The 27,839-nt window shown below is 43.7% G+C and overlaps 1 protein-coding gene across 3 annotated transcripts in view; it reads left to right on the forward strand.

Moving 5' to 3' along the window:
* Aff3 (ALF transcription elongation factor 3) overlaps window positions 1-27,839 on the forward strand; it is a 480,672-nt gene that overhangs the window by 376,018 nt on the left and 76,815 nt on the right. For 2 of the 3 annotated variants that reach the window (XM_052745091.1, XM_052745093.1), the window contains 2 exons: window positions 7,319-7,370; window positions 24,154-24,194. In XM_052745091.1, the coding sequence (XP_052601051.1) occupies window positions 7,319-7,370; window positions 24,154-24,194 (93 nt within the window). The remainder of the gene's footprint in view (window positions 1-7,318; window positions 7,371-24,153; window positions 24,195-27,839) is intronic. The other variant, XM_052745092.1, reaches the window with a different exon arrangement.

The following is a 27,839-nucleotide window of genomic DNA, read 5'->3' on the forward strand; positions in this document are numbered from 1 at the left end:
ACTGTGTGGTGGCATTCTCAGGCACCCTGATAGAGCTTAAAGTGCATAAATTTGTTAATTGAGAGATTATGTTTTGTCCTCTTTCCTAATTCTAACAGCTTACCTGTTCAAACAAATCCCTTAATTAGGGACTCTCTTCACAATTAACATGTCAATAACAACAGCCACAAAAATGCAGAAACTGGTATTTCAAAACTAAGAAACAAATCTTAGCCTAAGTATATATGACCCTCCTAACGCCAATGCACATTTACCATCAAGCGTTACCAATTAAACAGATCATTAGTTAACAAGCAGAACAGGTACCAAGCTTATTAATTAACTGATAGTAGTTAATATGCAACATCACAGAGTTGAGCTAGATGAATATGTATGAATACCCCTCTGGTTAAGTACAGGTTCCTCTTCAGTGAGGATCTAGTAAAGAAATGTTCATCACTGGATCTGTACAGCCAAGTGCATTTTATGTTCCTAGCCTGGACCCTCTAAACTCTCCTCTATTGTCTGCCCAGGAAAGGACCATATTCTTATACCTACCATGTTTACATGCACTTGTCCTTAGAAACTCAGTCCTCTAATACCAGCAACACCAAGTTCAGAAACTCATTTTCTAGAAGTCGGTGTAACAAAGATAGGAAGTTAAAAACCGTCTTACAGAGAAAGCATTTCCTATGAAAGTGCTGTTTCTAAGCCTCTGTTGTCTTTTGATCGAAATGATAGAGTATGCACAGCCCTCTTTTCCTGTAATTCCTTCAGAAAGAAGCAATTTTAAAGTCTAATGTGTTCGGGGATGCAACCTCATCACAGTGGTCTGCGCTGCCCTAAATGGAAAAGATGGAATGTCTTCACATTTTCACAAGCACACAAACAGCATGTGGCACTTGTGGGTTTTTTTTGGGGGGTTAGGTGGAAGGACTATGGGATGCTCAAGGAAAGGGGGCCCCCATGTTCCTATCCTCTTTTCAAACCGATTCTTTTCAGGCTGCCAGCTCCAGTGGCTAGAATTCTAATTCCAAATGAAGAGAACAAGTGACGCACTTGAAAATATGCAGTTAAAAAAAGCTAAGAATTTCAAATAGTCCCAGTGTCTACCATGCCTTTCTCACGTCCAGGAGAAATCCAGTGCAGGTAACAAGGAACAAGATGTGTTTACAAGTTCACCTACTGGTCTGTTCTCCAAGGACAGGCTCCTAAGTCCAGTGCCCACCCTCCTGTGGTCCACTTGTAGTTATCTTGGTTGCTGTTTCCAGATGCTTCTGTGCGGTCAGAGTTGACAGGTACACTGTGGTGTGGTGTGGTGTGGTGTGTATCATTTGAATTCACAGCAAGATGAGTCAGTGACACATTTGACTCAGACACCAGGAGCTGCTAGGATGCTGATGAGCACAGGGAACTGTCGATGGAAATGTGCCTTCTGCTCCTCTTAGCTACTACACACTGGAAAGTCATCCCTTCCTCAGGCTTGTCCCGTGCACCCTATCAGGAGTGTAAGAGATCTGGGACAAAAAGACTGAGGGCATTCTGGGAATTTGAACACCCTTGCCTTCTGACCAAAAAAAAAAAAAAAAAATGAACCTATGTTACCCGATAGCCACATATACCTGTTGAGCACTTTACAAACATGTATGTTATGATACTGAAATACCATATTGACATAAATAGAATGTATTAGTCTCACCTACTTATCTTTAATAGCACTAGTAGGAAATGTCTCACATTATTTCTAATGTTGGATGTCTTGAGTGGTGGCTACAAAGGTTCACCTCAGGTCACTGGGGGCAGGCTTCAAGTAGAGACATACTAAATACTTACTGCTATCTACTAACATACCAGTTATTTATTGATGCCTAACAAATTACCCCTCAACTTAGTAGCTCAAGACAGCATCCCTTATATTGCTATTCCGTGAGTGAAGAATCTGAGTCTGACTTAGCTGGCTCCTCTGGCTTAGGGGCTGTCAGGGGCTGCAAACATATTACCAGCCAGGACTGAGGTCATCCCAAGGCTTGACTGGAGAAAGATCTACCCCCAGACTCACTGCTGTGGATACTGGCAGGATACAGTTCCTTATAGGCTGTTGGACTAAATGCCCAATGTTGGTTGCTTGTTGGCCTCCTGCTAACTAGATGCTCTCTTTCTCCAACAGTCTGCCTGGACTTTGATAAAGGGAAGTAGCCAGTGGACTCAGAGCATTAAGAGGAGACAGAGGCCATCTTATCCAGCGGTTTCTTTAGCATTGTGCCAACTATATCCCAAGAGAGTAAATGACTTTCCAGCACTCTGAGAGCTGGTCAGTGGCAGGTGTCAAACTGAAATGCAGGCCAGCTGGACAGCGGCCGTTAGACTCAGTCTTTCACCCTCAACTCTCACACCATGCCTCCGACTGCTTCCTCTCCTAAGTCTCATCTCCTTTGATTTCTCTTCATTAATGACATGTAGATAGAGATGCTATCAGGAAAGGCAGTTGATTGAATTACGGATACATACACTCATCCCATATCTTACCTGGGATTGGCTTTTGTGAGGATCGTATAAGGTTGGGAATGAGATGCAGTTCTTGAAAGAGGACAGGTCTTTGTAGCAGGTGCACTCAATAAGGAAGGAGAGAGACCATCAGCTGCCCTTTTCTCCAGTGAAAACAGACAAGCAGGTGAATAGAAGAAACCGTTACTTTTTCCATTGGGGGGGATGGGCGTGGCAGGAGCGGGCCATGGAGGTTTCACTAGCAGCCAGAACAGGTCCTGGGAAGGAGATACATGTGAGCAAACACCACCTCACTGTGAACCAAACTGCTTTAAACTATGTATAGATCCCTGGAACAGAATACATTCCCACTGGACACGGCTAGGTTATCTAAACCACCCTGTCTTGATCCTGCGCTCTCCACTTGCCTCCAGGCCAAGTCACTTCATCCATCTTCATCTAGGATGTGCGTGGCCATCAACCGCCCCACAGGATCTTCTCTAGCCGTCTCAGCTCCCAGTCCCCCCGAATGCTATACGCAGAGTTGTTCCAAATAACTACAGATGGGAAGGCGATCACTTGTTGATGAAAATTACCCAGCCAAGTGGTAGCAGTAACCAGCAGAGCACAAGACTTCAGAAAGAATGAAATGAGATGCCTAATATTCCCTCCAGTGTTCTAAGGCATGGAGTGTACTGCTTAGGAATGCCTGTAAAGGGGTAGCTGTCTAACAGGTAGGCTGTGCTGGCTAGGTTTTTTTTTTTTTTTAATTTCATATACTTTGATCATATTCTTTCTTCTTCCCTACTTACCCAGCTCGCTCTCTATCCCTCCTTCCCCACTTCTCTTTCCCCCCAAATAAAAAGGGGAAAGCAAAACCTATAGAATCAAACCATACCACAACAAAAAGCACACGTGCCCAAATGGAGTTCTTTTTGTGTTGGTCAGCTACTCTTGGGCACCGGGCCTGCTCTGGACTGTGTTGATATACCAACTGATACTCCATTAGAGAAAACTGATTTTCCCTTCCCCGGCAGGTATCAATAGCAAATTGTGCTAGCTAGTTTTATGTCAACTTGACACAGAGTTATTTGGGGAAAAGGAATCTCCACTGAGAGAACGCCCCCACAAGACTGACCTGTGGGCAAGACTGATGGGCATTTTCTTGATTAATGGATTGATGTGGGAGGGTCTAGCTCACTGTAGGGGTTGCCACCCCTGGACTGGTAATCCTGGATAGTATTTGAAAGTACACTGAGTAAGCCATGAGGAGCAAGCCAGTAAGCAGCACTCCCCTATGGCCTCTGCCTCAGCTCCTGCCCCAGGTTTCTACCTTGAGTTCCTGCCTTGACTTCCCTGGATGATGGACTACAAGCTTTCTTCCCCAAGTTGCTTTTTGGTCATGGTGTTTTATCACCACCATAGTGATAGACCCCAGACCCAGGGTACTACCTTCTCGAGGGGGCGCCCCAAGAACCCAGACTCCGATCCAGTTGATACAACAGCAAGAGGTGTTTATTAATGCGGCTGTACAGTCAGGCTCCTCTGCTCCAAAGAGCAAGAGTCGCATCACACTACAGCCACATAGGTACTTTTAAAGGAAAAACCCACAAAAGCCATAAGATTACAATTCCCATACAATTTCATTTTGATTGATTTATGTCTAGAGGCTAATTTCATAAGATCATGGTCTGGTCACAGAGTGATCACAGAGGGGGTACAGTTACGTCAGTGTGCACATTTTTCCCGAAACCTCAAGGGGGGTATCAGGGCGGGAGTGGAGTTTACACAGAGGTCACAGTGGTTCTTCCTGGAACACTTGCAACTATCCCAGTCACAGTTGAGCGCATCTCTTAACAGAGATCTCTTTACATTGTTACATTGTTACAGGGGTGGTTGAATCATGGCTGAGTCAGGTGGCCCTTGGAACTAGTTTTCTTTTTAGTTCCTTATTTTCCTGGGACTTGAGGGGTGTAAGCCTGAAGGGTGAGGGTCTTTCAGTAGAAACTCTAAGACATAGGCAATGGTGAAACACTAATTGCTAGAATGGATATTTGCATATGTGATATGTTTAATAAAGACGTTGTTTGTGTTTAATAGACATTGTCTCTGGCTTTAAACCTGAGATCGGTAGACACAGTAGCAGCACCTGTGGTAGAAACAGCTCAATTAAAACTCAGATTTGTTTTAAAGCCATTAAGGTGGAGCAAATGAAATGAACTTTAAATCAAGGATTGAAGGATCTTCAGAGAGCCTCGAATGACAAGTAACTCAAAAAAATCCCATCAACTAAAAGCCCCACTCACTGAGCAGCCTCATTACACCCTGAGGTGGAGGTGTTTGCCGTGCAGGTCAGCAGGGTCTGAATAGGGTGAAGCTGAGCAGTAGAGCAGTGGCCCCTGTCTTGGTCTGGCTCAGTGGGCACAGGTGCTTGCCACCCAGCCTGAAAATCTGAGTCTGAACCCTAGAACCCACATGGTAGAAAGAGAGAATCATCTTCTGCAATATGCACACCTGTACACACTTTTACACACACACACACACAATCTTTTTTAAAAGACTTACTGTTGTCTTAAGAGAAGTTAAAAAATGTATGAAGTCTCAGTCACTTCAGTTGCGTAGTAAAATGTCCTGCCCACATCCTGTGGATGTCAGAGATCTCAGTCACCTGCACCTGACTCTACCGTGAAGCCACCATCTGGTTATATCTAGCAGTCTGCAGCTCTGTGGGTATCAAGAATGTAAAATTCCACTTCTCAGTACCTCTGGTTAGGCTTCTGCTCCCTGGCCTCGATTTTTAAAAGTTTCATTTTATCATGTATTTTGTATCAACGTCTTTGCTGGCATTAGTCTGCCTTAGTGACTTCTAGCTGTGTGACCAGCCACTGACCCCCCAGGGGAGACCTCCCTAGATACTGGAGCAGGCTTGTTTACTGGCTTCTGTAGACCTAAACCAACTTTTAGAAGTAAAACATTATTGGTGAAATTATTAAGGCCACTCTACATAGTTAAAAGGAGATTTATTTAATGGCGTAACTTACAAATTAAGGAATAGGTAGGTCGCGGAGTCTGGGGAAGGTGTATCACAGTCCAGCGGTGTTCTCTGGAGCTCTGCTCAGTCCACCTCTCCAGTCCAGGGTCCCGCAACAGAGAGAGCGCCCGCCGATCCAGATCTCGGGTCCCCCGGCGCCTCCCTTGGCCCCGCCTTGTAGGCGTGACAGTTGCCGAAGTCTCAATGGGGGTTGGAACTTCCAGATCAAAGCTGGAATGGCTACCCACTACAAAACATAGCCCCCCACCCACCATCGCTGTAGTCACTAGGTGACATCGAGAAAGGTCTTAAAGGAGAGCACATGGCTGGTTTGCAGACTTTGTTGTGACATCTTTATTTCTCAGCTTGTTTACACCCCTGTGAGTTTCTTCATTGTTCAGAAACCCTATTGCCACGTTGTCAAAAATAAATACAGTTGTCTCTTGATATTCATTCAGGACTGTTTGGTTCCAGGACCTTCCTCTGATACCAAAATCTATATGCACTCTAGTCCCTTCTATAAAATGGCATTGGATTTGCATGTAGCCAACTCACATCTCCCTGTAGCTTTAAATCTTGCCTGGAGCACTTAGAACACCTAGTACAACATGAATGCTGTGATCCTCCCTGTGGATAGGAAATAATGGCCCTAAACCATACATGTTCAATTGCAGTTGTTTTTCCAAATGATTCTGATCAAATACAAAGGATTATTTTTTCCTGCATTGTGAGATGGGAGAAACAATTTTAATTCTTAGACTCATGGACTCTAAAGCAGGATCTCCAGGTATAACCTTCACCTTCCACAGGGTGAACAAGGGTGCCATATGTCACCTACCCCCAAAGCTTAGACATTTCATAACTGGGTCCATGCCCTGACAGCCCCTGGTCCCCAGTTTTCCCCCCCAAAGTCACTGAAATAGCATTAAAATAGAGCTGTCTGCCTAGGATAGGCGCATTTGGTAGCAGACTTTAGAAGTTGACTCAAAGGAAGACATTGAGGTCTTTAAACACAAGAGCTCCACAGCTTCCAGACCAGTGTCTGGAGCCCTGGGCTCTACGCCAATGGACTCTCCCTGCTCTTAGACAGAACAGCTCTGCGTGCACAGAGCACATTTTAGAGAGTGCATATCTGAGCAGGATTCCTTTGGCAGTGGACAGATCTGAAAGCAGCTGCTCTATAAAGAACTAATCGCAGTGGCGCTGATAAGAATGCTTTTCCATCACTAAGAACAGTGGGGTATACCATTGCGCTTCTTGGTCTGCTGTTGGCCTGTATGGACCTGCTGTTCGTGTCAGGTCCCATGGGGGTAGCTAGTGGACTCTTCAGAAGTACCCAGCTGTTGATTGCCTTCTACTCAGCAGATCCTGGAGTAGGCATCCTCCCCAACACTTAGGCCATCAGGAGGCCTTCATGAACGTCACTTACGACTCAAGACTATGGCTGCATGACCCTCAGCAGAATTCTGCTTGCTCTTCCACTTTCTTTACCATGGGCATCCCCCCAGACAGGCCTGAGGACTCAGCCCAGCTCTTAAGCCTGAACAAACAATTGCGAAATTTAAGCTTCCCATGGAACAGCCCCTGTTTGGTTCTGTTTTTCTACAACCGCCAACTCTTAAGGAGCCCCATCTCATCCTGTGATTGCCATGAGGGTTAGTTTTCGTGATGTGACTCTCTGCTCTTTCCTAAGTACATCAGAGGAAAAGCACTTAGAATACAAGGGGGGGAAATAGAAATCAAATACACGTTACTGAAAGGTGGTGTTTCAATATTAGAAGATTTTGAATCTAAGTGTCTACATCTCTCTGTTCCTTCTTTCAGAATGCTAGAAGATGACCTTAAGCTAAGTAGTGATGACGAAGAGAGTGAACAGGTAAGATGTTCTTGTGTGTTGCTGTCTTGTACATGAGGCGCAGGTGAGGGTAAACTGAGTCATGGAGACACTGAACCAAGCTGTTCTATGATACTGGCCATTGTGCTGCCCCTCAGCAGTTTCTGTGTAGTTGGGCCAGTTTGATTGAAATGTCTTGAGCTCTGATCTCATTAAAAGCTTTCATCCTGTGATTTCTTTTTTAATGGCATAGAATCCAACAATAGTGTTTCTAAAAGAACTGATAGAATCAGGCTTCCCTAGGAAATACAGATCACCTCCCCTCCCTTTTTTTTTTTTAGCATCTTTTGGCAAAGATAACTGGCCTTCTCGAGATCACACATGTGACCTTACACTCATCAGCATGCAGCAGGGAGGCTGTACCATTAAATATTGAGAAGCCTTATACAGATATTATTAACAGGGAGAAGGAGCGAACACAGAGGTGAACGAATATGATGAATAAAAAATAATCACGCGCGGTCTCGGCTGTTTGTCTTAAATGATAAATGTGCTTGAAATAGTCTCCCTTGCTGTTGATTTACCAGCTTGAGACATCAGTCAGGGAGGCTATAAATAGTCTTCTGATCAGTCAGTTAAGGTGAAAACATACCCACTTAACATTCATCACCCTCACTTCTGCATCTCCGGAAACGTTTTTACTTTAAAGCAGGTTTCCCAACACTAAAGACAGATTTTCCTACATGTCTTTCATTTGCCACATCACCTATATTGCATTTTGTCGAATTTGGATGAACAGGGTAGGTTCGAGAGACAATTTGAAGAGTTCTCTTTTTTTATGTCATCTTTATGTGTTAGGCCACTCAGTTGACTTTGAAATAGTGAACTTGATTCAAAGGTATCATGAAATGTTGTGCACATGATTTGCTGTCTAGGCATGCAAATACAAATAATGTTTATAAAGAGCCAGCAAACGAGAGAGAAAATTCGGAGGAACATTACTAAGAAGTGTGCCTGGTCAGAACATGGCTGTGGGGTCATGGAAGGCTTGTTCCTCTCTGAGATAAACTAAGGCACAAGGATGCAAGAGGACTCCATGAGTCTGGGAACCTGGTTGGCAAACAGAGTGCCTCCCTGGAGAGGAAGATTAGCAGGGCAAAAAGGGCCTTTTAGACTTTGAGAATTGTAGAGATGCAATAATTTGTCTCTAGATGTCTATCCCAGGCAGTCAGATACCCACAGCTCAGCAGTCATCGGAGAAATGTAAAACAGTTTGACTTCTAATTTTGTTTTCTCATCTATGTGACTAAAAGAAAATGATTTCATCTCTATTTTATACCACTGAGAGGCTCAGCTAGGTACCAAATGGGTTAAGCCTTCCCAGGCATGCAATTTGTGGATAGTTTATATTAGAAAAAGGATTCACAGGCTAAACAGTTTCGAGAACTATTTGCAAGAAATACTTCCAGTGAAAATGCAATTTAAGAAACTCATTATTAATGTTGTACTTTCACATTCTCTAAAGTCAACGAAATCATTTGTTTTATTATCTACCTTCCGGTCTACAGCCGTTGGTAACACTGTACTGTGACTATACAGGTCAGACCCTGTATTGTTGTGTTTCAACCCTTGTATATATTTTACTATTTTAGTAAAAGGAGCACTCAGAATGAATGATTTTTACATAGTAATCCCTAACTTATTAACAAGAACTCCAAACAGTGTTTTTGCATATGATATTATAAGTTAAATTGTCGACATTAATTATATTAAGCTGTCTTATTTGGGTCTAAAGTATACTCTTATATAATCACAAAATCATAACTCATCCCCCTGCTTTTACTGATTAAGTTTATTTGATCATTCCATACGTGTATGTAGTGTATTCTGTTTATTCTGCCTTAGAGACTGGTGGGCTCACTTTTTAGTATGTAACTAAAGACAGTGTCTCCCCTGCACCCCAGATTCCATCAGTTGCCAGTAGTTCAGAAGAGAAAAAGTGGGAGCCTATGACTCCTTTCTTGTCCACCATGGGCTGTTAGCAGGCCCATTCTCAAGCCTTCCCAGTTTAGGCTCCTGTAACTGCTGTGAGATCATGTTCTTTGTGATGGCTGTATCATGACCCGAAGACAGCACTTCACATCCCTTCTCCCTGTCTTCAAAGCTCTTACATTTTTTCTTCTCTCTCTCTTCCATAGTGTTCCCTGAGCTTTGAGGGGTTCCCCTACTTTTAGAAAAAGACTAAGGATAGTATTTCCCCCCTGAAAACATGCAGCCTATACATACACGAAACATACATTTTTCATTCTTTCTTCACACATTGGTTTTCGGTGATCATTCCAGGTGCAGTCAGAGTTCACCTCTTTCCCAGAAATGTTTTCAAAAAACTTTGCATACTTCCCTGCCCGAGGAAACATGATATACTAAGATCATCCTCGTTGTCTTTGTAAATATTGGACCAGCTGGTCTGTGTAGCCATCTAAAAATGAAAAGGATGTCCGTAAGAGCCTTAGGTTGCTGCGCGTGTTTGCCTCACACTCTGGTGCATTTTCTCGAACCTTCCTGTCTTCCTGTTGCTTTTTCTCCTAATTGTGTTTGTGCTCTAAGAAATGAAGACAGGAGGCTAGTTTAGTAATGAGGACTACTGAAGCCTTGCCCCACGGTTCAAATCCCTGCCCAGCTGCAGAGTAGCTTGTCAACCACAAAGTCCTACAAGTGTTCCACTTGTGAGCACTCCCCATATCAGTTACTCTCCTTGCAGCTGTGAAGAAAGGCCTGCAAAAGCAACTCAGGACAGAGAAGGTGTTTGGGGGCTCACAGTTTGAAGGCATACAGTCCAGAGTTTGGGATGGTAGGGTCATGAGGCTGCTGGCCATATTGCTCCCACAGTCAGGATGCAGAAAAGATGAAGATGTCCAACATGGACCTCTGGCCTACACACACACACACCCATGCATGCACCCACACACACACACACACACACGCGCGCGCGCGCGCGCGCATGCACGCGCTCACACACACACACCACTTCATACAGCCTTTTAAGGTGGCAATCATATTGCATTATATAGACATGGCAGCTCATTGGTTATTTTATACATTTTCTCCATTAATATCCTATGATTACATCCGTCACAAACTTGACAAGCACAGATAGTATAAAATTTAATCTTAGAACATCTGGAGTTTGTGTGGGAGTGGGGTTAGCCCAGGCCAGCCTCTGAGTTTTAACAGTCGTCACCCCTCAGCTTCTCAAGTACTCGCTGTCCCTAACATCAGTGAGAGAGCCGAGTCTTGGCCCGTATGTCATCACCACACTGCATTCCATCTAGTAAAAAGGACTAGTCTTTCCTTTCCCGCCACATCATGCTCTTACTGTCCTCAAGTTGTCAACCCCCTCCCCTCATGTCACCGAGGGGGCTGCCCAGTTCTACCAGAAGTTTGTCCCATTTGCTCTGCTTCTTTGGAACTTGTCCTCAGCCCTGCTTTCCCCATTAAGGACACCTCTTCTCTGTCACAGCTGCTGTGCTGGAACCGCGACTGACCCAAATGCCTGTCTTTTTTCATCCCCTGCCTTACCCAAAAAGTGGCATTGTTGACCACTCTTGTTCACTGCTTCCTTGAAGGGGTCTGATACTCCACGCCTCTCACCCGTGCCCTCTCTCTCCTCCCCTCGCCAATGCCCTTCCTCTCCACCTGACCCTTCTCGGAATGATTTGCTGACTGCTCACTCTCCAGTGTTGGAGTCTGACCGTATTCATTCCTGCCTTTTCCTTTCTAGTTCTACTCTTTTGGGGCATCCTTGTCCCTCCTCATGACCTTCAGTTTTTATATAATGGCAGCTTCTATGCAGCCTCAACTCTTGGCCCAGAACACGCTTCTGAACCACACACATACTCAACGTTTCTATTCGATTGTCTCACAAGCCTTCCAAACTCACCCCATTCCAAGCTGAACTTCTGGGTTCTGCCTCCTCTACCCAAATGTTTGTCTTGTGATTGTTCCCATTTCCAGAGCTAGCAGTACCAGATGCCCATTGCGCGAGCCTAAAATCACAGACTCAGTCTTGATAACTCCCGTTCCTCATTCAAATATGCCTTTCTTCTCTAACGCCTATAAATTTAACTTCCAAAATGAAACATTAGTCTACCTACCCTTTTCCATCCTAACTAGTTTAAACCAGCCTTGTGTGAACTATCATCTTGCTATTCTCCAACCTCTGTAATAGTTGGTCCTCAGTGATCTTTTTAAAATGTATGTCAGATCAAATTATTTATTTTTTAAAACTATTATTTTTATTTATGTGTATATCTTGCTGTCTGTATGGGCACCACATGCATGCAGTACCCATGGAGGCCAAGAGGCAGCATCAGATAACCTAGAACTGGAGTTAACAGGCACTTGCATACAGCCTGGTGTGTGTGCTGGGAACCAAACATGGGTTCTACACAAGAGCAGCAGGTGCTCTTAATTCAGCCAGCTCTCTGGCTCCCAAATCATTTTTTGATCTAAAATCTGCAATGGATTTCCTCTCCCACCTGGAGAGAAATGAAATGCTCGGATCGTGGCCTCCACTAGCCTGACAGTCGGAGCCTTGTTCACATCTTCCCCTTCTCATTCACCTTCTTCCAGCGCTTGCGCCTCCGGGGCCCTCTCTCAGCTCCTCCAACAAGCCATGCTCAGCTGCCCCAGGGCTTCGACAGGCCTCTGCTCTGTTTTCCCTGGGTAACACCTGTGCCTACTGAAGGTACAGCATAACTTACTTTCTCGGAGAGACCCTGGCGTGCCCTTTTCTCAGTAATATTTTGCCTTCTCCAGGACCTCGTTCTAATTTTAGTTTATTACATGTGTTTACTTTTGACAGTAACTATTCCTATCAACAAAACTGAAAGATCCCTGAGGACAGAGACTGGCTGGCTCAGTAGAGGCTCTATCTGTTGAGTGGATGCATAAATAAACACTGAGTGTGGCCTTAAATTTGGATTTAATGACCTATAGACTAATGTCCAGAAGCAAAGATGACCTCTGTTCTGCCTTTATTTCTCTTACTAAACACTATTTTTTTTCTAATCCCAAACGTTAAGTAAACATGTTCAGAGAAAAATATAAGAGCTAAGATGATAAGGCAGCTATAATAAATTCACAGATAACATGCCTACTTGATTTTTAAAAAAGTGTCTATACCACCTGCAAGGAAATTCCATACAAATTTCTTACACACACTCAGTGTATGTCAGGCCGTATTAAGGTTACAAGGTTTTCTCAGTCATCTCAAGCTGAAGCCCCCAAAGCCAAGAGAATGGGATCTCCTCATTGTCTCTCTCAAAGGTAACAGAATTTTAATTGTGCCATCAGCTATGGCAAGGTTTACTTGATAAGTTGGCCGTGACACCCTTGAAATGAAATCATGCTGTCACGACGGCTCTCAGAATTCTTACACTTGATGAGGTTGGAGCAGATCAGAGCGTCAGATTTCTTGTTTGGATATAAATGTAACAGATTCCAACGGTTAATTGTCCCCTGGAAAAAAATGGGAAGCAATAGAAGACTTCAGATTAAATGAGTCATGAAGACTGAGGCTGCCTTAAAGGATTTCTGTGGTGGATTTGGAAGGAGAGAGGAATCATAGTGCGTGTTTCACCATTTGGTCAAAAAGATGATCTCTACCTCTTGAGTCTGTGAAAGCTTAGGGAGTGACACAGAGCAAATCTCTAGACAGGATCATTGCAGCTGAGGCGTAAGGAAAGGGACACATGATTGAGACTTTTGGCAAGCAGTAGCTCGAGTGTCAGCTGCTAGTGAGGTTTCCGAGATGACAAATCCACAGCTCGGGGAGAGCAAGGGGAGAGCAATCCACACTGAATGGCGACGTCTGTGCCTGAAGCTCCAAGTAATCACATTATCCACAGAGATTGGGCAGTCTTTTCACTTTAATTATATAAGTGCATTTTTCTCTTTAGATGAGTGTAGTTTATCCACTTAAACTGACTGTTTTAATTTTACAGGCAGCGATCATTGGATTTAATCTGTAGAGGGGAATTTCTCTATTGGCCTAATTGATTTCTCAACACAATGAAGGAAAGTTACCTTTTAATCCCCAATCAATATTTGGAGAGCATACAATTAATTTAATAGATATCTATGTCATTAACATAAATCTGCAAGCTAAAGAGGCAATTATTTTCTTATTTATAATGCAGAGGGTAATAATCCTGTCTGTCAGGAAGAATCCAAAGCATCTGTGCCCCTAACATGTCCAGGCTGCAGGTGAGGCCCCGCTGAGCCCTGCAGCACAGCCATCATGTTTCATTTGGTCTCTTACAGAATAGTAAAGAAATAGCCCTATCTAGGTTCTCAGCTCTGTCCTGTAGAGGCCACTGATGACTCATACCAGTTTCGGGGTAAACTATTAAAAGCAGATTTCTGCTCTTCATCCCTGCCCCCTTGTTTTATTTTAATATGACAACTGCATAACAGAAAACAGAACTTTGAAAACCTTGAAAAAGAAAACTTTAAAGGCATTGACAGAGCATGTCAATCTGTGAGCACACGATGCAGTAAGGGAATGAAACACAGCCAGGAAGTAGAGGTCTCTGCAGCCCAGTGCCACTCCGTGCGTTTTTCTTCTCAGCCTCAGCTTGGTTGATGTGGAGGTTCTTGGCCTGTGAAAATTTATTACACACAGAGTCAATCTGCATTCAGGCAGCCAAGTCTGAATAAATAGAGTCATTGTGCTTGTCTGGGATTTGTGGCCAGAGTTCATCCAGTCAGCGTGACATTCACATCCCAGGAGATTCATAAAAGCCAACACCCTGGTATGTGCTCTTGGATCCTGCCAAAACTGTGTAGAATTATATAAACAGGAGTTGAAGCGGTAATCAGGACCAGGTCTGAGGGGCATGGCTCCAAAATCAAGTTTCTTTTCCATGAGAAATGAAGTGTATTAGAGATGTTATTTGTATCCAAACAAGAGCTAGACAATTTTTGCATAAATCATTCCAAGGATAGTCTTAAATGCCTACTAAGCTCCACATATCCATGCAAGCTGCTGGCTTACTGCTCAAGATGAATTACACATTAGTAATATTTGTTATGATAATTTAACCACAAAAACTTTAAGTAAATTCTCAATGCCAGAAAATGCCTTGTTTCTGAAGGGCTATGCACAAGACTATATATTATGTATTTTAAACCCAATAGGAGCACGGGGGAAGGAGTAACTTATATTTGGTTTTATTTCCAGTCTTATAGCCGTGCTCCTGAGTAAACACTCAATTTTATAGCATTGCTGAGTTAGTTTCCCTTCCGTATGGAAACACAGTGAGTATAGTTGGAGATGCCTGCCTATCAGGTCTTTGTCATACCTGTGTAGGGATGAGTACCCATCTGAACTGTCAATCACAATCAAGGAAGCAAATGTAAGGGCTCAGCAGGAGGATGGGCTTGTTTCCCAGCCCGAACGCTCAGTTAAGTAATTCCATTTTATAAACAAAGGTTTGCTGTCATCCAAAGTAAATGGAAATTTCTCTTTTATCAAATTATGGAAACCTGTGAGAGCCACACATCTGTGGGGTGGCGAGCCAAATTCTTCACTTTCCATTCTAGTCGGCTGTAATTTCTAAAATTGAAATAGTTAAAGCTCACTGTCCACAAATGTATGAAGCCCCATATGCTGTTCCCTAAAAGGTGTTAGAGACCTTCTCTTTGGAACTCAGGTGAGATTTATATAAGCTGAGGCTGAAGATTGTGCCTTACTTCCAGCCTCAACCCCATGAATGGAAAACTAAAAAAAGAGGAAATTATATAAAAATTAAAAGAAGATCCAATAAATGTAGGAAAATAAATGATTAACACAAAACCATGGTGTTTGCTAGAATAGTAGAATTCACATAAGGAGCTCCATTTTTTTTTTTTGTTAACTAGGGCAAGATTTTGTTAATAACAGATGTCAATACCACCCACCCAGACCCTCCATTCCAGGAGCTCAGGGAAAGGAGCATCCAGAGCGAATGGGCCATTCTTCTCCAACCTAGCTTTCAGCGGAACTGTTATTGGCAAGGAAGTGGAATTCTCCCTCTAGAGCACATTCCTTCAACTGGGAGGAGTGACCCTTTGTGCTGTGACTTTGAGGATGTGGAGTTTGGGGGGGTTGTTTTCTTCGTTAGCGTGTTGGGAGTGTCAGCATTTCGAGTGTCTGCTGTCTTTCTGTGCTATCACATCTCACCAGGAGTGGCTGATGTCCTGCGGCAAAGGAATTATCTACAGTTAGGTATTCAGGTGTTTGGTCCAGATAAGCATTTGGAAAGTTTTGTTTTCATTTTTGTTGTCCTAATTTTTCTTCATGTGTGGGGCTGGTTATCTCCTAAGCACAGCTCTTCTCAGGAGACTCTTAGCCTGGAGAAGCATAGGGACAAACCATTTTTGTCATTCAAGGGCCCTTGGCACTTCCCAGTTCTATCCAGACCAGCTCTGCAGCCCAGGGGTTGTGTTGAATGGAATAAAATCATCTCTAAGAAACAGATCAGACAATTGTTAAAACTGGGTCCAAGGCACTCCCTCGGGTGAGCTAGGTTCCCAGACAGCACTCCCAAATCGTTAGAAATATGTTTGGGGTTGCAAAGGAAGAGACCATCATTCCAGTGGTGAAATATCTTTTATGGAAAAACACACACACACACACACACACACACACACACACAAGACCTTTACTCTTGATCAGGAGGGTGTGCTTGGAAGAATGAGCACACTCTGAAAGAAAAAATGTGTTTGATTTTTGTTCTAAATCAGTTAGTGACTGTGTCTTTTCCCTATTAGCTGAGGTGAGACCTCACAGTCTTATTCAATTAGAATTGGTTAGTAAGAAATGAAGGGGAAGTAGAAAGGGGCTCCTGCTCCAGGCCATCAGATTCTAGAATAGAGTATTGGGCCTTTTGCAAACAAATGTCTTCCTGGGAGGGAATGATTAAAACATTTGCCTGAAAGTCTTACTTACCAGGTGAGAAAGATAAAAATATGTTAATTCCTTATCCTAGACCCAAGTTTTATAGTATTTGATAGAAAAGACTCATATTTGACATTGCTCACAGTCATTACCACAACAGAACCATGGAAGGTACTGGTTAGCCAGGATTTCTCCCTGGGAGGGTAAATTAGCACTGTCTCTGGGTTTATCACCCTTCAAGCTGTTTTTCTTAAAAGTCCAAGGCGTTTCTAGGAAGAGTGTATGCACTTCCGTAAATGGCTGCAGAGCTGGGTTCTTATGGGAAGTAAAAAATCCAAATACCAAATAATTGAAATTGTTTCTGCTTCCTCCTGCATAACTTGTTTGGAAGGTACAACTGGGAAAATCTTCTTGACCATTACAAACTTATTTTTACTTTTAAACGTTGAGTATTTTTTTAGTAGAAAAGTTGTAATATAATGTAAATCCAGACTTAGATATCGGTTCTTCAATCACAGATTGCAGTTATAATAAAGCTACCAAGATACAGATTGCAGCTATAACAAAGCTACCAAGATACTTATTTCACTTTCCTGTGTGGTCTTCATATAAAAAGAAAGTAACGTGTAGACTGTGTTTGCATTCACAGTTATTGAACACCCACCAAGACCAGTGGGTCATTAAGGGAATTCCAGCAAAGCATCTTACTAGGGTAGCAAAAGGGATGTTTGTAAAAGCTCCAAAGGCATTTGGAAGCTCACAAAGTGAGAAATGACTCGTCTTAGTATCCAACTGCTAGAGCAAAGAGAACCTCAGAGAAGTAATAGTAGAGCCAGAGCCCAGTAGGAAGAAGGTGGGGGAAGATGGAGAGATGGTGTTGAGAGGGACTAGGGTACATTTGGGCAAGTGGAATAGTTTCAAATGTTCTGTGACACATTAAAGGTAACTATGGTTGACAACCATTGTTCACATATTTCAAAATAGCTAGTAGAGAAGAGTTTGAATATCCCTAACACAAAGAAATTATGAATGTTTGAGATCACCAAGATGCTGTTACCGTGATTTGATCATTAAACATCATACACACATTGACATATCACAGTGGACCTCATGAATGTGTGTGTGTGTGTGTGTGTGTGTGTGTGTGTGTGTGTGTGTGTATTTACCATGCATCATTTAAAGTTTGGGGTATATATTTAAATGACAGTTATCAATAAGTCATCACCATTTGGACCTTGTTCAAGTTGTGGCTGCATTCAAATTGCCAGTGTGGACCAGGTTCTAGAAGCACAAAATGACCAAAGTCCAGATGAGTAGGTCACAGAGCTACAGTGGGATCTGCAGGATTTAGCCATCGCTTCCACCTGGTGGACTGCTTAGAACATCAAGCAATAATTCCTGCACACTCAGATCTCCATGGTGGTGGGGGACACTTGATCTGTCTCCAGCCCAAGCCTAAATAACCAGCTGGTTGTGCATTTACAAAGCTCCATCAGCTTTTTGTTTTTCCTGCTGGCACACCTTTAGTGCAGAATTTCAACACAGCAAACCCAGTGATCCCATACACAACCCAACAACTACATTAAATCACACCGAATGTAACAGTCCAGAAGCACTCATCAGACAACATAGAACTTAGGATTCATTACCGGTAACTGAATTTGTTTCTTTACCCTAATAGTGTGTGTCATGATTCTAGAGAATAGACTTGTCTACTCAGGTGAGACCTAGAGACCAGAGAGCCTTCTAGAAGGTGAGCCCCTGATTCAGACCTATGTTCTGGTGTTACCATCCACATTCCAAATGTAATCTCCCACTGTCCGGAGCCAGAACTGTGAAGGCGTACATACCCTCCTGTAGACTCTCTCCTCGCAGCTCAGCCAGCTTTGTAAACACACAGACGGGCAAGCGCTTGGATGTATATGCTTCCTCCCTCTGAGAAGACATGGTTGTCTTACCAGTGCTTTGCCCTAGAATCCGAAAGTTGGTGCTGTGCTCACAAGAGCCCCCTCTCAATTCGGAGGGCAAGTCAGTTTAGCTCTCTATTATCCAGAAGCAGCATGTATCAATGAGGTTACTCCTAGTTACTCTTCAGTGGCCTTTGGTCTCATCCAGACCTAATACAACCAGGCTTGTCCTTCTTTATACAGTCCTGTGCTAGAGTTGCTGGTAAGGTCATGGTGAGATCAAATTCTCCCGTGATGAAACAGCTAACCCTAAGACTGTAAGGGAAATGGCCTCCAGAACCCAGTGCAGCCATAGATAGTTCAGAGTGTGTCTCCAGGGAGTAGATGTCCTGGAAATGCTTAACAAAGGCAAATGTGCCTTCCCTGACCCCTCAGAAGACTTAGTCATGCCCAGAAGTGCCCTGCTTACATCCTCCAAATGTAAAGAACTGCTTTCTGACGAAAGAAGAATGCAACAAGATCTCTGTGCCATCTTAAAGGGAGTATAGAAAGCCAAAATTAAAATGCCACCAAGGAAAGTGGAGAGTTGAAGAAACAATAAGTTTTTAAAAAAAATTAACTAGCCCTCAGAGCTTCGATGGAGTCTGAGTCAGGGAGAACCAGAAAACCTTACGAATGTTGGCTTGCCTCTGACTTCAAGAGCCTCAGTGGTTCGTCCTCTGCTGCCCCCCCCCCCACCCCCCGCCCCATTCAGCCGTTGGCTTTCTTTACTGATGAGTGCTGCCACCTCTGAAATTCTGCCTTGTCCTGGTACTACTCAATGTGGGTTTTGTAACGTGTAAGCAGTATTCACACAGAGCAGTCTTTATTAAAACAACCAGCCAGCCCAGGGTACCCAGCCAAGGAGGGCTTTCTCCTCCTTCCTCGGACTGCCATCTGGTTAGCCTCCCCTGTCGCTCTCAAAGTGTTCTTACACGGAGGAGGTGAAGTGATTGTCCTCACTAGCTCTGCCTGACCCCAGAGGTGAGGAGAAAGCCGACTGAACAGAAGGCTTCTTAGGCAGCATTTCTAGGAACCTAGGAATGAACAGTACTGATTCAGTTTACCGAGAAAAACACCAAGAGGGGTAACAATAGCAAAGTGTTGAGCCAGAACTTGAAGCCTTATGTGTCAAGTGGGTATTTTACACAAAGGGGTGGGTATGCATATTCATTTGTCTGTGTGTATGTATATGTGTAAGGAGGCCAGAAATCCACCTCAGGTTTCGTTCACCTTGATTTTTATTTAGTTAGTTTTTTCTTTTGTTGTTGTTGTTTTGTTTTGTTTTAACTGTTTCTCACTTTACCTGAAACTTGCAGATTAGGGCAGGCTGGTTGAATAATAAGCCCCAGGGATCTACCTCCTACCCTTCCCAGGCTGGGATTATCAGTGTATGCCACTACCCTCCTCCTCCTCCTCCTCCTCCTCCTCCTCCTCCTCCTCCTCCTCCTCCTCCTCCTCGGGACTCAAACACAGGTCCTCACGTTTACACTGACTGTCACTCCCACCCTATGATTGGTGCCTTTGTTTGGTTTGTGTTTAACAACTTCAGTCTGCTATTTCCTGCTGTCACTCACCATCTGTCCATAAACATCCAACACGCGCTGGACTTCACAACACAAGACTTACTCCACTTTTACTCACACCCCTCCACCCCAAGTCCCACATCTCCACCGGTGGTCCGCATCCATACCAGGTGCTCAGGCATGAAATCTGGTGCCAGAGCCATCCCTAACCTGATCTGCCATATCCTACAAGAGACAGTCCCCTCTATTAGAACTGCAGAGTGTAACAACACTCTCTCCATCTTCAATGTGGTCAAATGCTCCTCTTGCCTGATCCCTGTTAACTTCATATTACCTCATAATAACTTCACGTATAGTCCTCTCTTATCCAAACTAAATTACTGCACAAAACAGAATCCAGTGTGACTTTTGAAAATATACTGTATCACCAATCCCTCTGTTATTTTTTATTATTATTGTTATTATTATTATTATAGATTCACAGGAAGTTACACAGAATGTACAAGCACGGTTTGTCCAGCTTCTGTCTACGTAAACCTTTAATAACCTCCTGTTGTCCTGTACATCCACAAGCCTACACTTGACCTCTGTAGCCCTTGAAATTGGCCTCATCTTGCCCTGCCATGGTCCCACTGCCCTGCTGAGCTGTACCACAGTGACCTTGTACAGTTTCTCACCTGAGCCAGGATCTAAGCCTGATGCAGCTTTTACGCTCAGGCTGTTTCCTCCGCAGCTAGCCCTTCCTCCTCCCCCTCCCCCATGTCGTCTCTGGACTCAACACTCGGCTTTTTCCTCCGGGCCTTGTTATTCCACACTTACTGAGCTTTCTGTAACCGTCTGTCATTTCACTGCTCGGGTTCATAGCATCCTGTCCTCCTCAGCCGGAGGCATTGCTGTGTGCCTGTGGACCTTTGGTGTCTGCTCCACCTCCCGACTCAAAGAGATACACTATGAAGACCTTAATCTGTTTTTCCGGTCACCAATGCCAGATCCAGTGCCTACACATAGTAGGTAGTTCAAATTAAACTTATCTATCTATCCAGGCATAAATTCTATTTACATCACGAAATTGGATGGCTCTGGGCCGCCCCTGAGTTTCAGCCTCTTCCTTCATTTTGTTTTACTCCCTACCCCGGTGTCTGTGGACTTGCCCTATGCTAGACCCAATTACAAAAGGGCATTTAATTTCCTCTTTGATTTCCTTTCAATAACAGATTGTGACTTGTAATTCATTTAGCATGCATTGGAACCAGAATATCTGCTGATTATGTTTCCAAGCACCCACCTTGTTAAAATGAAGACAGAGAAAAGATGTCATCTCTTGAGGGGAGCTTGGAAAATGACTATTTCTGGCAGAAAACTTGTTTTGTCTTATAGACTCGAGCTTCAGAGTCATTCATGAATGAATAATGCACTCAGGAAAAACCAGTGAAGCATTCTCTTAACCCTCTCAAGTGACTGTGCTGAAACTGAATCAAAGGAGAGCTACAAGGAAAACTGATGAGAGATTAAGGAGGGGAAATGTGGTCACTGCGATACAACCCTTGAAGGAATGGAATTGGGCCGTCATCTAGTTTACGACTAGTTTTTCCGATTTCAATCATGAGTCACCTAAGTAGTTTTTTTCTTGACTGCTTAATCCCAATGTTTATTCCTTCTACGATTTTCCAGCTATAAATTAAGACAGTGTGCAAAAACTGAAAGGTTTTGTTTTGTTGAGGAGAGTAGGCGCAAAAATCTCTCAATAACCGCTCCTTGCCTAGGTATATGACTTTTGCTTTATTATCATAGTTGTTGTTTTTTTTTTTTTCTGAGAGTGATTTTTAAATGTTCAATAATTCTCATTGCCTTTCTTAATGCGTGGTGATTGTGCTCTGTAAAGTATCTCATAGTAACAAATAATTACAATGAAAAGTGCAGTCAAAAATCAAACATTTAAAAAGTAAATAAGTAGTACTTGGAGCAGTGGTGCTGAGTCCCAGAGTGTTGCCTGTGTTGTGACATTCATCACAGTTACAGACTGGAGGAGTGAAGAGTGACAGAAGACATTGATGAATGAGTGACGAGTGCCGGTCTCAAAGCCAGCATCATGTGGGTGTGCTACAGGAAAAGCCACCCTTGTCCCGGGCTTCCCACCCAATTTAGCCTAGAACCCTCATGGAACTGGCCAGTGTAATTCTGCAAGGTCATTAGCAGGTGCCACTGTGGGACACACTGATTCACGGGCACCTCAGTGGGTGCACAGCCATTTCTTGCTTTTTGTGTGTCTTCCTTTGCTCTATAAATCATTTTCCAACCAACTACTCATGAACACTTCCTGTACCCGTCCTAGAAGTCAACCGGAATGATCTTTGGAGGCAAGGAGAGAAAAGAGTCAATTGACTTTAAGTTCAGACTGGCTCTTTAGTCCTGTCCCTCATGGTCCTTGTGAGGGTGTACACATATATGTGCAGATGCTCCTGCATGTGAAGGCCAGAGGTCAGCGTCAGGTGTCCTCTCCAGTCACTCTCCATGTTTTTTTTTTCGTTCTTGCTCATCGATGTTGGAACTCATTGGGTAACCAGAAATTTACAAAATACAGCAAGCAGTCTCATTGGCTGCAATTTGCTCCTAATTTTGCTTGATAGGTAGCTATTGGCAATCTCAAGTTCCCTTATTCCGGTCTCAATTACTAATGTTGACTCTCAGATCACACATTATACCTCACACTAATGTAAAAATATGCAAAAGTGGCTAAGAAAGGGCGTAAAGAGTCTGCAGAGTTGAGAGACGCTGTCTTGGAGTCAGAACCAAGGGAGAGTCTGTAGGGAGCCCAGGATAAGTCTTATTAACCACAGGCAGCCACAGAGCCTTTTTAAGCAGAGATGTCAAATGGTGGCAGCCCATTCCGCTTGAGGGTCAGTTTGAAAGTGGGCAGAGTGTCACCAGCAGGAGGAACTGCATTTGAGATAAGACTGCTTACAGGACACTAGTGACTAGTCAGCATGCTTGCTACATTTCAGTCTTGAATGCTTTTTTTTTTTTTCTCCTTGTTTTCTTTTGAGACAGGGTCTCTCACTGAGCCTGGAGCTCATCAGTTGGGCTAGACTAGCCAAGGAGTATCTCTAGGAATACACTCAACCTCTGCCTCTGCAGAGCTAGATTTAAGATGCACATGTGGGGCTGGAGAGATGGCTCAGTGGTTAAGAGCACTGGCTGCTCTTCCAGAGGACACAGGTTCAATTCCCAGCAACCACATGGCAGCTCACAACTGTCTGTAACTCCAAGATCTGACACCTTCACGTAGATTTACATGCAGGCGAAAGCACCAATGCAAATAAAATAAAAATAAATAAATTTTTAAAAAAATGCACATGTATGCATGTTTTCACAAGGGTTCTAGGGATCCCAACACTAATGCTTATGCTTGCACAGCAAGTCCTCCACTAAATAAGCCATCTCCCTGGGTCACCAAAAAGCACTTAAAAAACAAACAAACAAAACAAAACAAAACCGTTGTCACAGCATCATTATTGTGCCTAAAATACCAGTGATCTCATAAGATTGTGTTATTGCCCAGATAGCAATCCAGTTTCCAAGTGTGGAGACATTTAGTAAATCTAAAATAAAACAATTTTTTAAAAAGTCAAAAATGGTATCTTCAGTGGCTAGCAGGATGGCTCCATGGTAGATATAGTACATGCTGTGCAAGCTTGAGGACCTGAATTCAGACCTCTAACACCAATGTAAAAAAAGATACAAAAAGCCAAGCATGGCCACATATGCTTACAACGTCAGCGTTGAAGTGGGGGCAGGAACAAATGGATCCTGGGAAGGTGATGGCCAGGCAGCCTACCTGAAATGGAGGGCTTCGGGTTCCCTGAGAGACCGTGACTCAAGGGGATAAGGCAGAGAGCATCAGGAAGGCTCCAGTGCCCTCCTCTGGACCCTAGACATGCATCCATAGGTATGCTGTGCTCACATAGGCACATCAGCAGACACACGACATACAGACACACACCAACACAGATTTACACCTTCATTGGCAAAGAAGTTTGGTTTTTTTGTTTGTTTGTTTTTGTTTTGTTTTTTCTTAACAGGAAATGAGACTAAAGCAATGGAAAAATAATTTCAGGTGATAGGAAAAAAAAAATAGCTCAGGTCTTTGCTGTGTTTCCATGGCCAGGAAAGACCTTACTTAGCACCTCCCTCACTCTCGCCCCCTATTGGCAAGTGTGCCTCGCTGCAGCACCCCTTCACTAAGAACCTTCCTTTCATGACGTAGCAGGGCTTTCTGCTATGTTGCCAACAGTTCAAATTTTGGTTACGTGACAAACAATATGTGTGACACAGATTTTTTTTTTAAAGTGTTGATTGAGCGCCTAATTTAAAAAGTCAGAATATTAAATAAACATCTCTGTCCTTTCTTCCAGCAGGCAGCCCAGAGAACAGCTCTCCACACTCTATCTGACAGGTACATTTTGTCATTTTTATGAACTATAAATTGCTTTATGAAACATTGAGCCCTATTTATTGTGGCATATAATTCATAATCGGATTTTGTCCCTAAAGAATCTGAGAACTGGGATGTTAAACATCCTGCATGCTTGGATTTGTCATGCGTGCCTGGAGTTTATTGCTGCAAAAATCGCCTTGTTGTATTTCACATAAAGTATGAAGAATCCCTTGTTGTGCCATGAAACGAGAGACAAGAAACTTGGGGGGGGGGGGAGGCCCGGGTGGGGCAGTAAATCCTGAACTTTGGAATTGGGTGAGAGCCAAGCTCATTTTTCAGCAATAAGTACTTCATTTATTTTGAGGTGTTTTCTTCACTCTTTCCGTATCTTTTCACCCAGAGGACTCTGTCTTTTGATAAGATTTTTCTCTTGAGTTGTATGCCTATAAGCCAGCCACCTCACGGTCTCCCGCCTGACTTCTCCTGTCTTGGCTGGTTTCTCCTGCCTTGTATTACCGAACTGGAAGTTGCAACCTGCTTTTTCTGAAAGGTTGCGGAGTACCAAATGCCTTCTAAAATAGACCAAGACGTACGTGTGTGTGTGTGTGTGTGTGTGTGTGTGTGTGTGTGTGTGTTCGTGTTCGTGACGTGAAGATGAAGTCCCTCCATCTCTCCACATCATCCCTGAGAAACTGACAGTGTCAGACACAGGGGATGACGCCTCTCCGTTAACTGGCACATACCTCGGTGTTGTCTCAGCAGCCTTCGCCCCTCCCTCCCTCCCTCCCGACTTCCTTTCTACTTAGAATGAGCAGTTCCTGACTAGAGCAGAGAAGTCCAGCACTCCTCCCAAGTACGGCTCCTGCCTGGGGGAATTATCTGGAGCACATGGGGGGAAAGCATTTTCTCTGAGGCGGCCTGCACCTAAGTATGTTGATTTCAGCTGAAGAGCTTTTCCCCAGTGACAGCCACCCAAGTGTGCGTGCTCTGACAGCAGCTGCCTCATGATCTAGAGCTGCTACTTCTCAGGTTCGGAAGCCTACAGGGGTGCCGCTTCTGGGCCTTTGGATCAGGATCCGGACTCCCCAAGTGACATAACCGAGCTCTTCCAAAACATAATTCTTTCTTCTTTTTGTCTTCTCTTTGGAAATAAGAGTCTTTCAAGGAAATGTTTTGAAAAGCAAAGGGAAACCTAGATTCATAAACCGACCTTTACTAATTCATACACTATTTCCTTTTTTTGGGGGGGAGAGGACAATGAAAAGCTTGTGATATTATATTACATCAGTGTTTCTACAACCCTGTTGATATACTGCAAACCACTGATTCATACCCTTTGGATGGACAGAGTTCCTAATATGAAAATATATATTTGATAAAACTATACATATATATATATATATGGAGAAGCATTTTCATCATGACAACCTTTGTCAGAATAAACCAAACTGTCTTTTAAGAAAATGGGGCATTCCCTTTAAAAATCCTATAGGGTGCGTCTGAAACTAGTTGACACATTCAAAGGTTTCTTCTGAATGACTTAGCCCTGGGAAGCCAGGGCAGATCTTGATGAGGGGCCCTTTTACCTCTTTCTTACTTTCTCCCTAAAAACCCCTGCCCAGAAGCAGGGGTCCCCACTGTCCCCTGCCCTCTATTCCCCAGGGGAGTGGGGACACCCCCATTCAATCCAGAATGTTTTTACTCAAAATTAGAGGAACTAGGCTTACTTCCAGGTGATGGCTGAGGTTAATGCACTGCTCTGAGGATGCAGTTGTGGGAAGAGACCGTCTCCCTGTTTCTCGACTTCTGTGTTTGGTCCTTTAATCCTGAGCCACTTGAGAGTCGTGTCAGAAGCCGTCAGTGTGTCCAGCCTGTTGACATGGTGACACAGCGTTATGACAAAATTTGTGTTCAAGAACCAAATACCTGAGTTGCAATTAAAAAATGTTTTAAGTGAGTTTAGAAGTCTGTGTTGGGTTCCGTTGGTGGCTATCCTTAGGCACATGCAGCTCATGGCCACGGGTATGAGTAAGTCAAGATAGGGGTGCCTTGGGCACACTGAGATCTCATGGTTGGCTTGTCTAGCTCATCGAGAATTTTGCCTCTTCTTCCTTTTCTGAACACATTCTGTTTTCACTACCTGGGGCATCCATGGGAGCATTTGAAGTCACTTAGAAACGGTTCACTATGTAGCCCTGGCTGGCCTGGATCCTGCTGTGTAGACTAGGCTGGCCTTGAACTCAGAGATCCACCTGCCTCTGCCTTGCAAGTGCTGGGATGAAAGGTGTGTGCCACCACATCCAGTTCTAACTGTGTTCCAAGCCAGCCAGGACTACATTGTGAGACCCTGTTTTGTTTTTGTTTGGTTTTGTTTTATTAAGAAAAAAATAAATTATGAAAACTCTTCTTCAAAAATGGGACTTAGAAACACCGACTGAATTCTTTGGATTCATTATTTTATAGTTTTGGTTTTTTTTTTTTTAAATTAGAGAATAGTAATTGGTCACGTGGCAGGTGACTTTTTCTATCATATGACTTAGTATTTTGAATAATCCAAACCAATGTTTTTAGAAAAAAAAATTATTGTGCCTTGGGTCCACATCATTGTATGTCTTGCTTAATATTCTGTCACAATAACTACAGGTTTGGAATGGAACTGATCATACCAGACCATGGCCTACTCAAGGTAGCTACTTAGAGCATGGAAAAATCTGTTAATTACTTGTTGCTATGACAAAATACTGATAAAGGCAGTTTAAGGAATGGGGTTTTTAGCTGGGCAGCGGTGGCGCATGCCTTTAATCCCAGCACTTGGGAGGCAGAGGCAGGCGGATCTCTGTGAGTTCAAGGCCAGCCTGGTCTATAGAGCGAGATCCAAGACAGGCACCAAAACTACACAGAGACACCCTGTCTCAGGGGAAAACAAAAAATGAAAGGGGTTTTTATTTGGACTCATAGTTCCTTAACATCACCGGAAGAAAGCCATCATGGCAGGATCCTGGGACAGCCAGTCACACGGTATCCCCAGTCAGGAAGCAGGGAGCGATGACATCTTTGACTCTCTCCTTTCTATTTGGTCTTGGACCGCAGCCTGTGGAATTGTGCTGCCCACAGTTGACGTGTGTGAAGACACCTCTGTTAACCTAAGTTCAGCAGCCCCTCAAGGCGTGCCCAGAGGCTCGTCTCCTGAGTAATTCTATGTCCTGTCAGGTTGACAGTGTAAACCACCACAGTCTTTCGTAGACATCGTTCTGACTCCCTAAACTATGTCTGGTTTTAGCCTGTTATCAGTTCATTCTATAAAATTCCATAACAATTACACAGCACTTCCATTTTTTTATCCAAAAGAAAAAGCCCTTTTTCAGACCTAGCCTGTGTTACAAGTTCTTCAATTCTGGAGATGGACAGAGAGGCCCCCTTGGCTCCAGCCATGCTCTCTTGGGCTCCTTGACCTTCTTTGGAGACTCAACCATTTGCCCTCAACCCCGAATAGCCCAGGAGTACACTGGTGTTTGCCAAGGGCGGCATCATTGCAGTGATGACGAAGAAGCAGGCTGCTGACCAGCTTTGGGGGACGGTCTGGATTTGCATTGTAAGGTCGGCTGGAAGGAAGCCTGCCTTCAATGCTTTGACACCTGACCCAACCCGGGAAAGGAAAGGCGA

Source organism: Peromyscus californicus, unplaced genomic scaffold (assembly GCF_007827085.1).
Source record: "Peromyscus californicus insignis strain IS unplaced genomic scaffold, ASM782708v3 Scaffold_19__1_contigs__length_69161282, whole genome shotgun sequence".
NCBI classification, from domain to species: domain Eukaryota; kingdom Metazoa; phylum Chordata; class Mammalia; order Rodentia; family Cricetidae; genus Peromyscus; species Peromyscus californicus.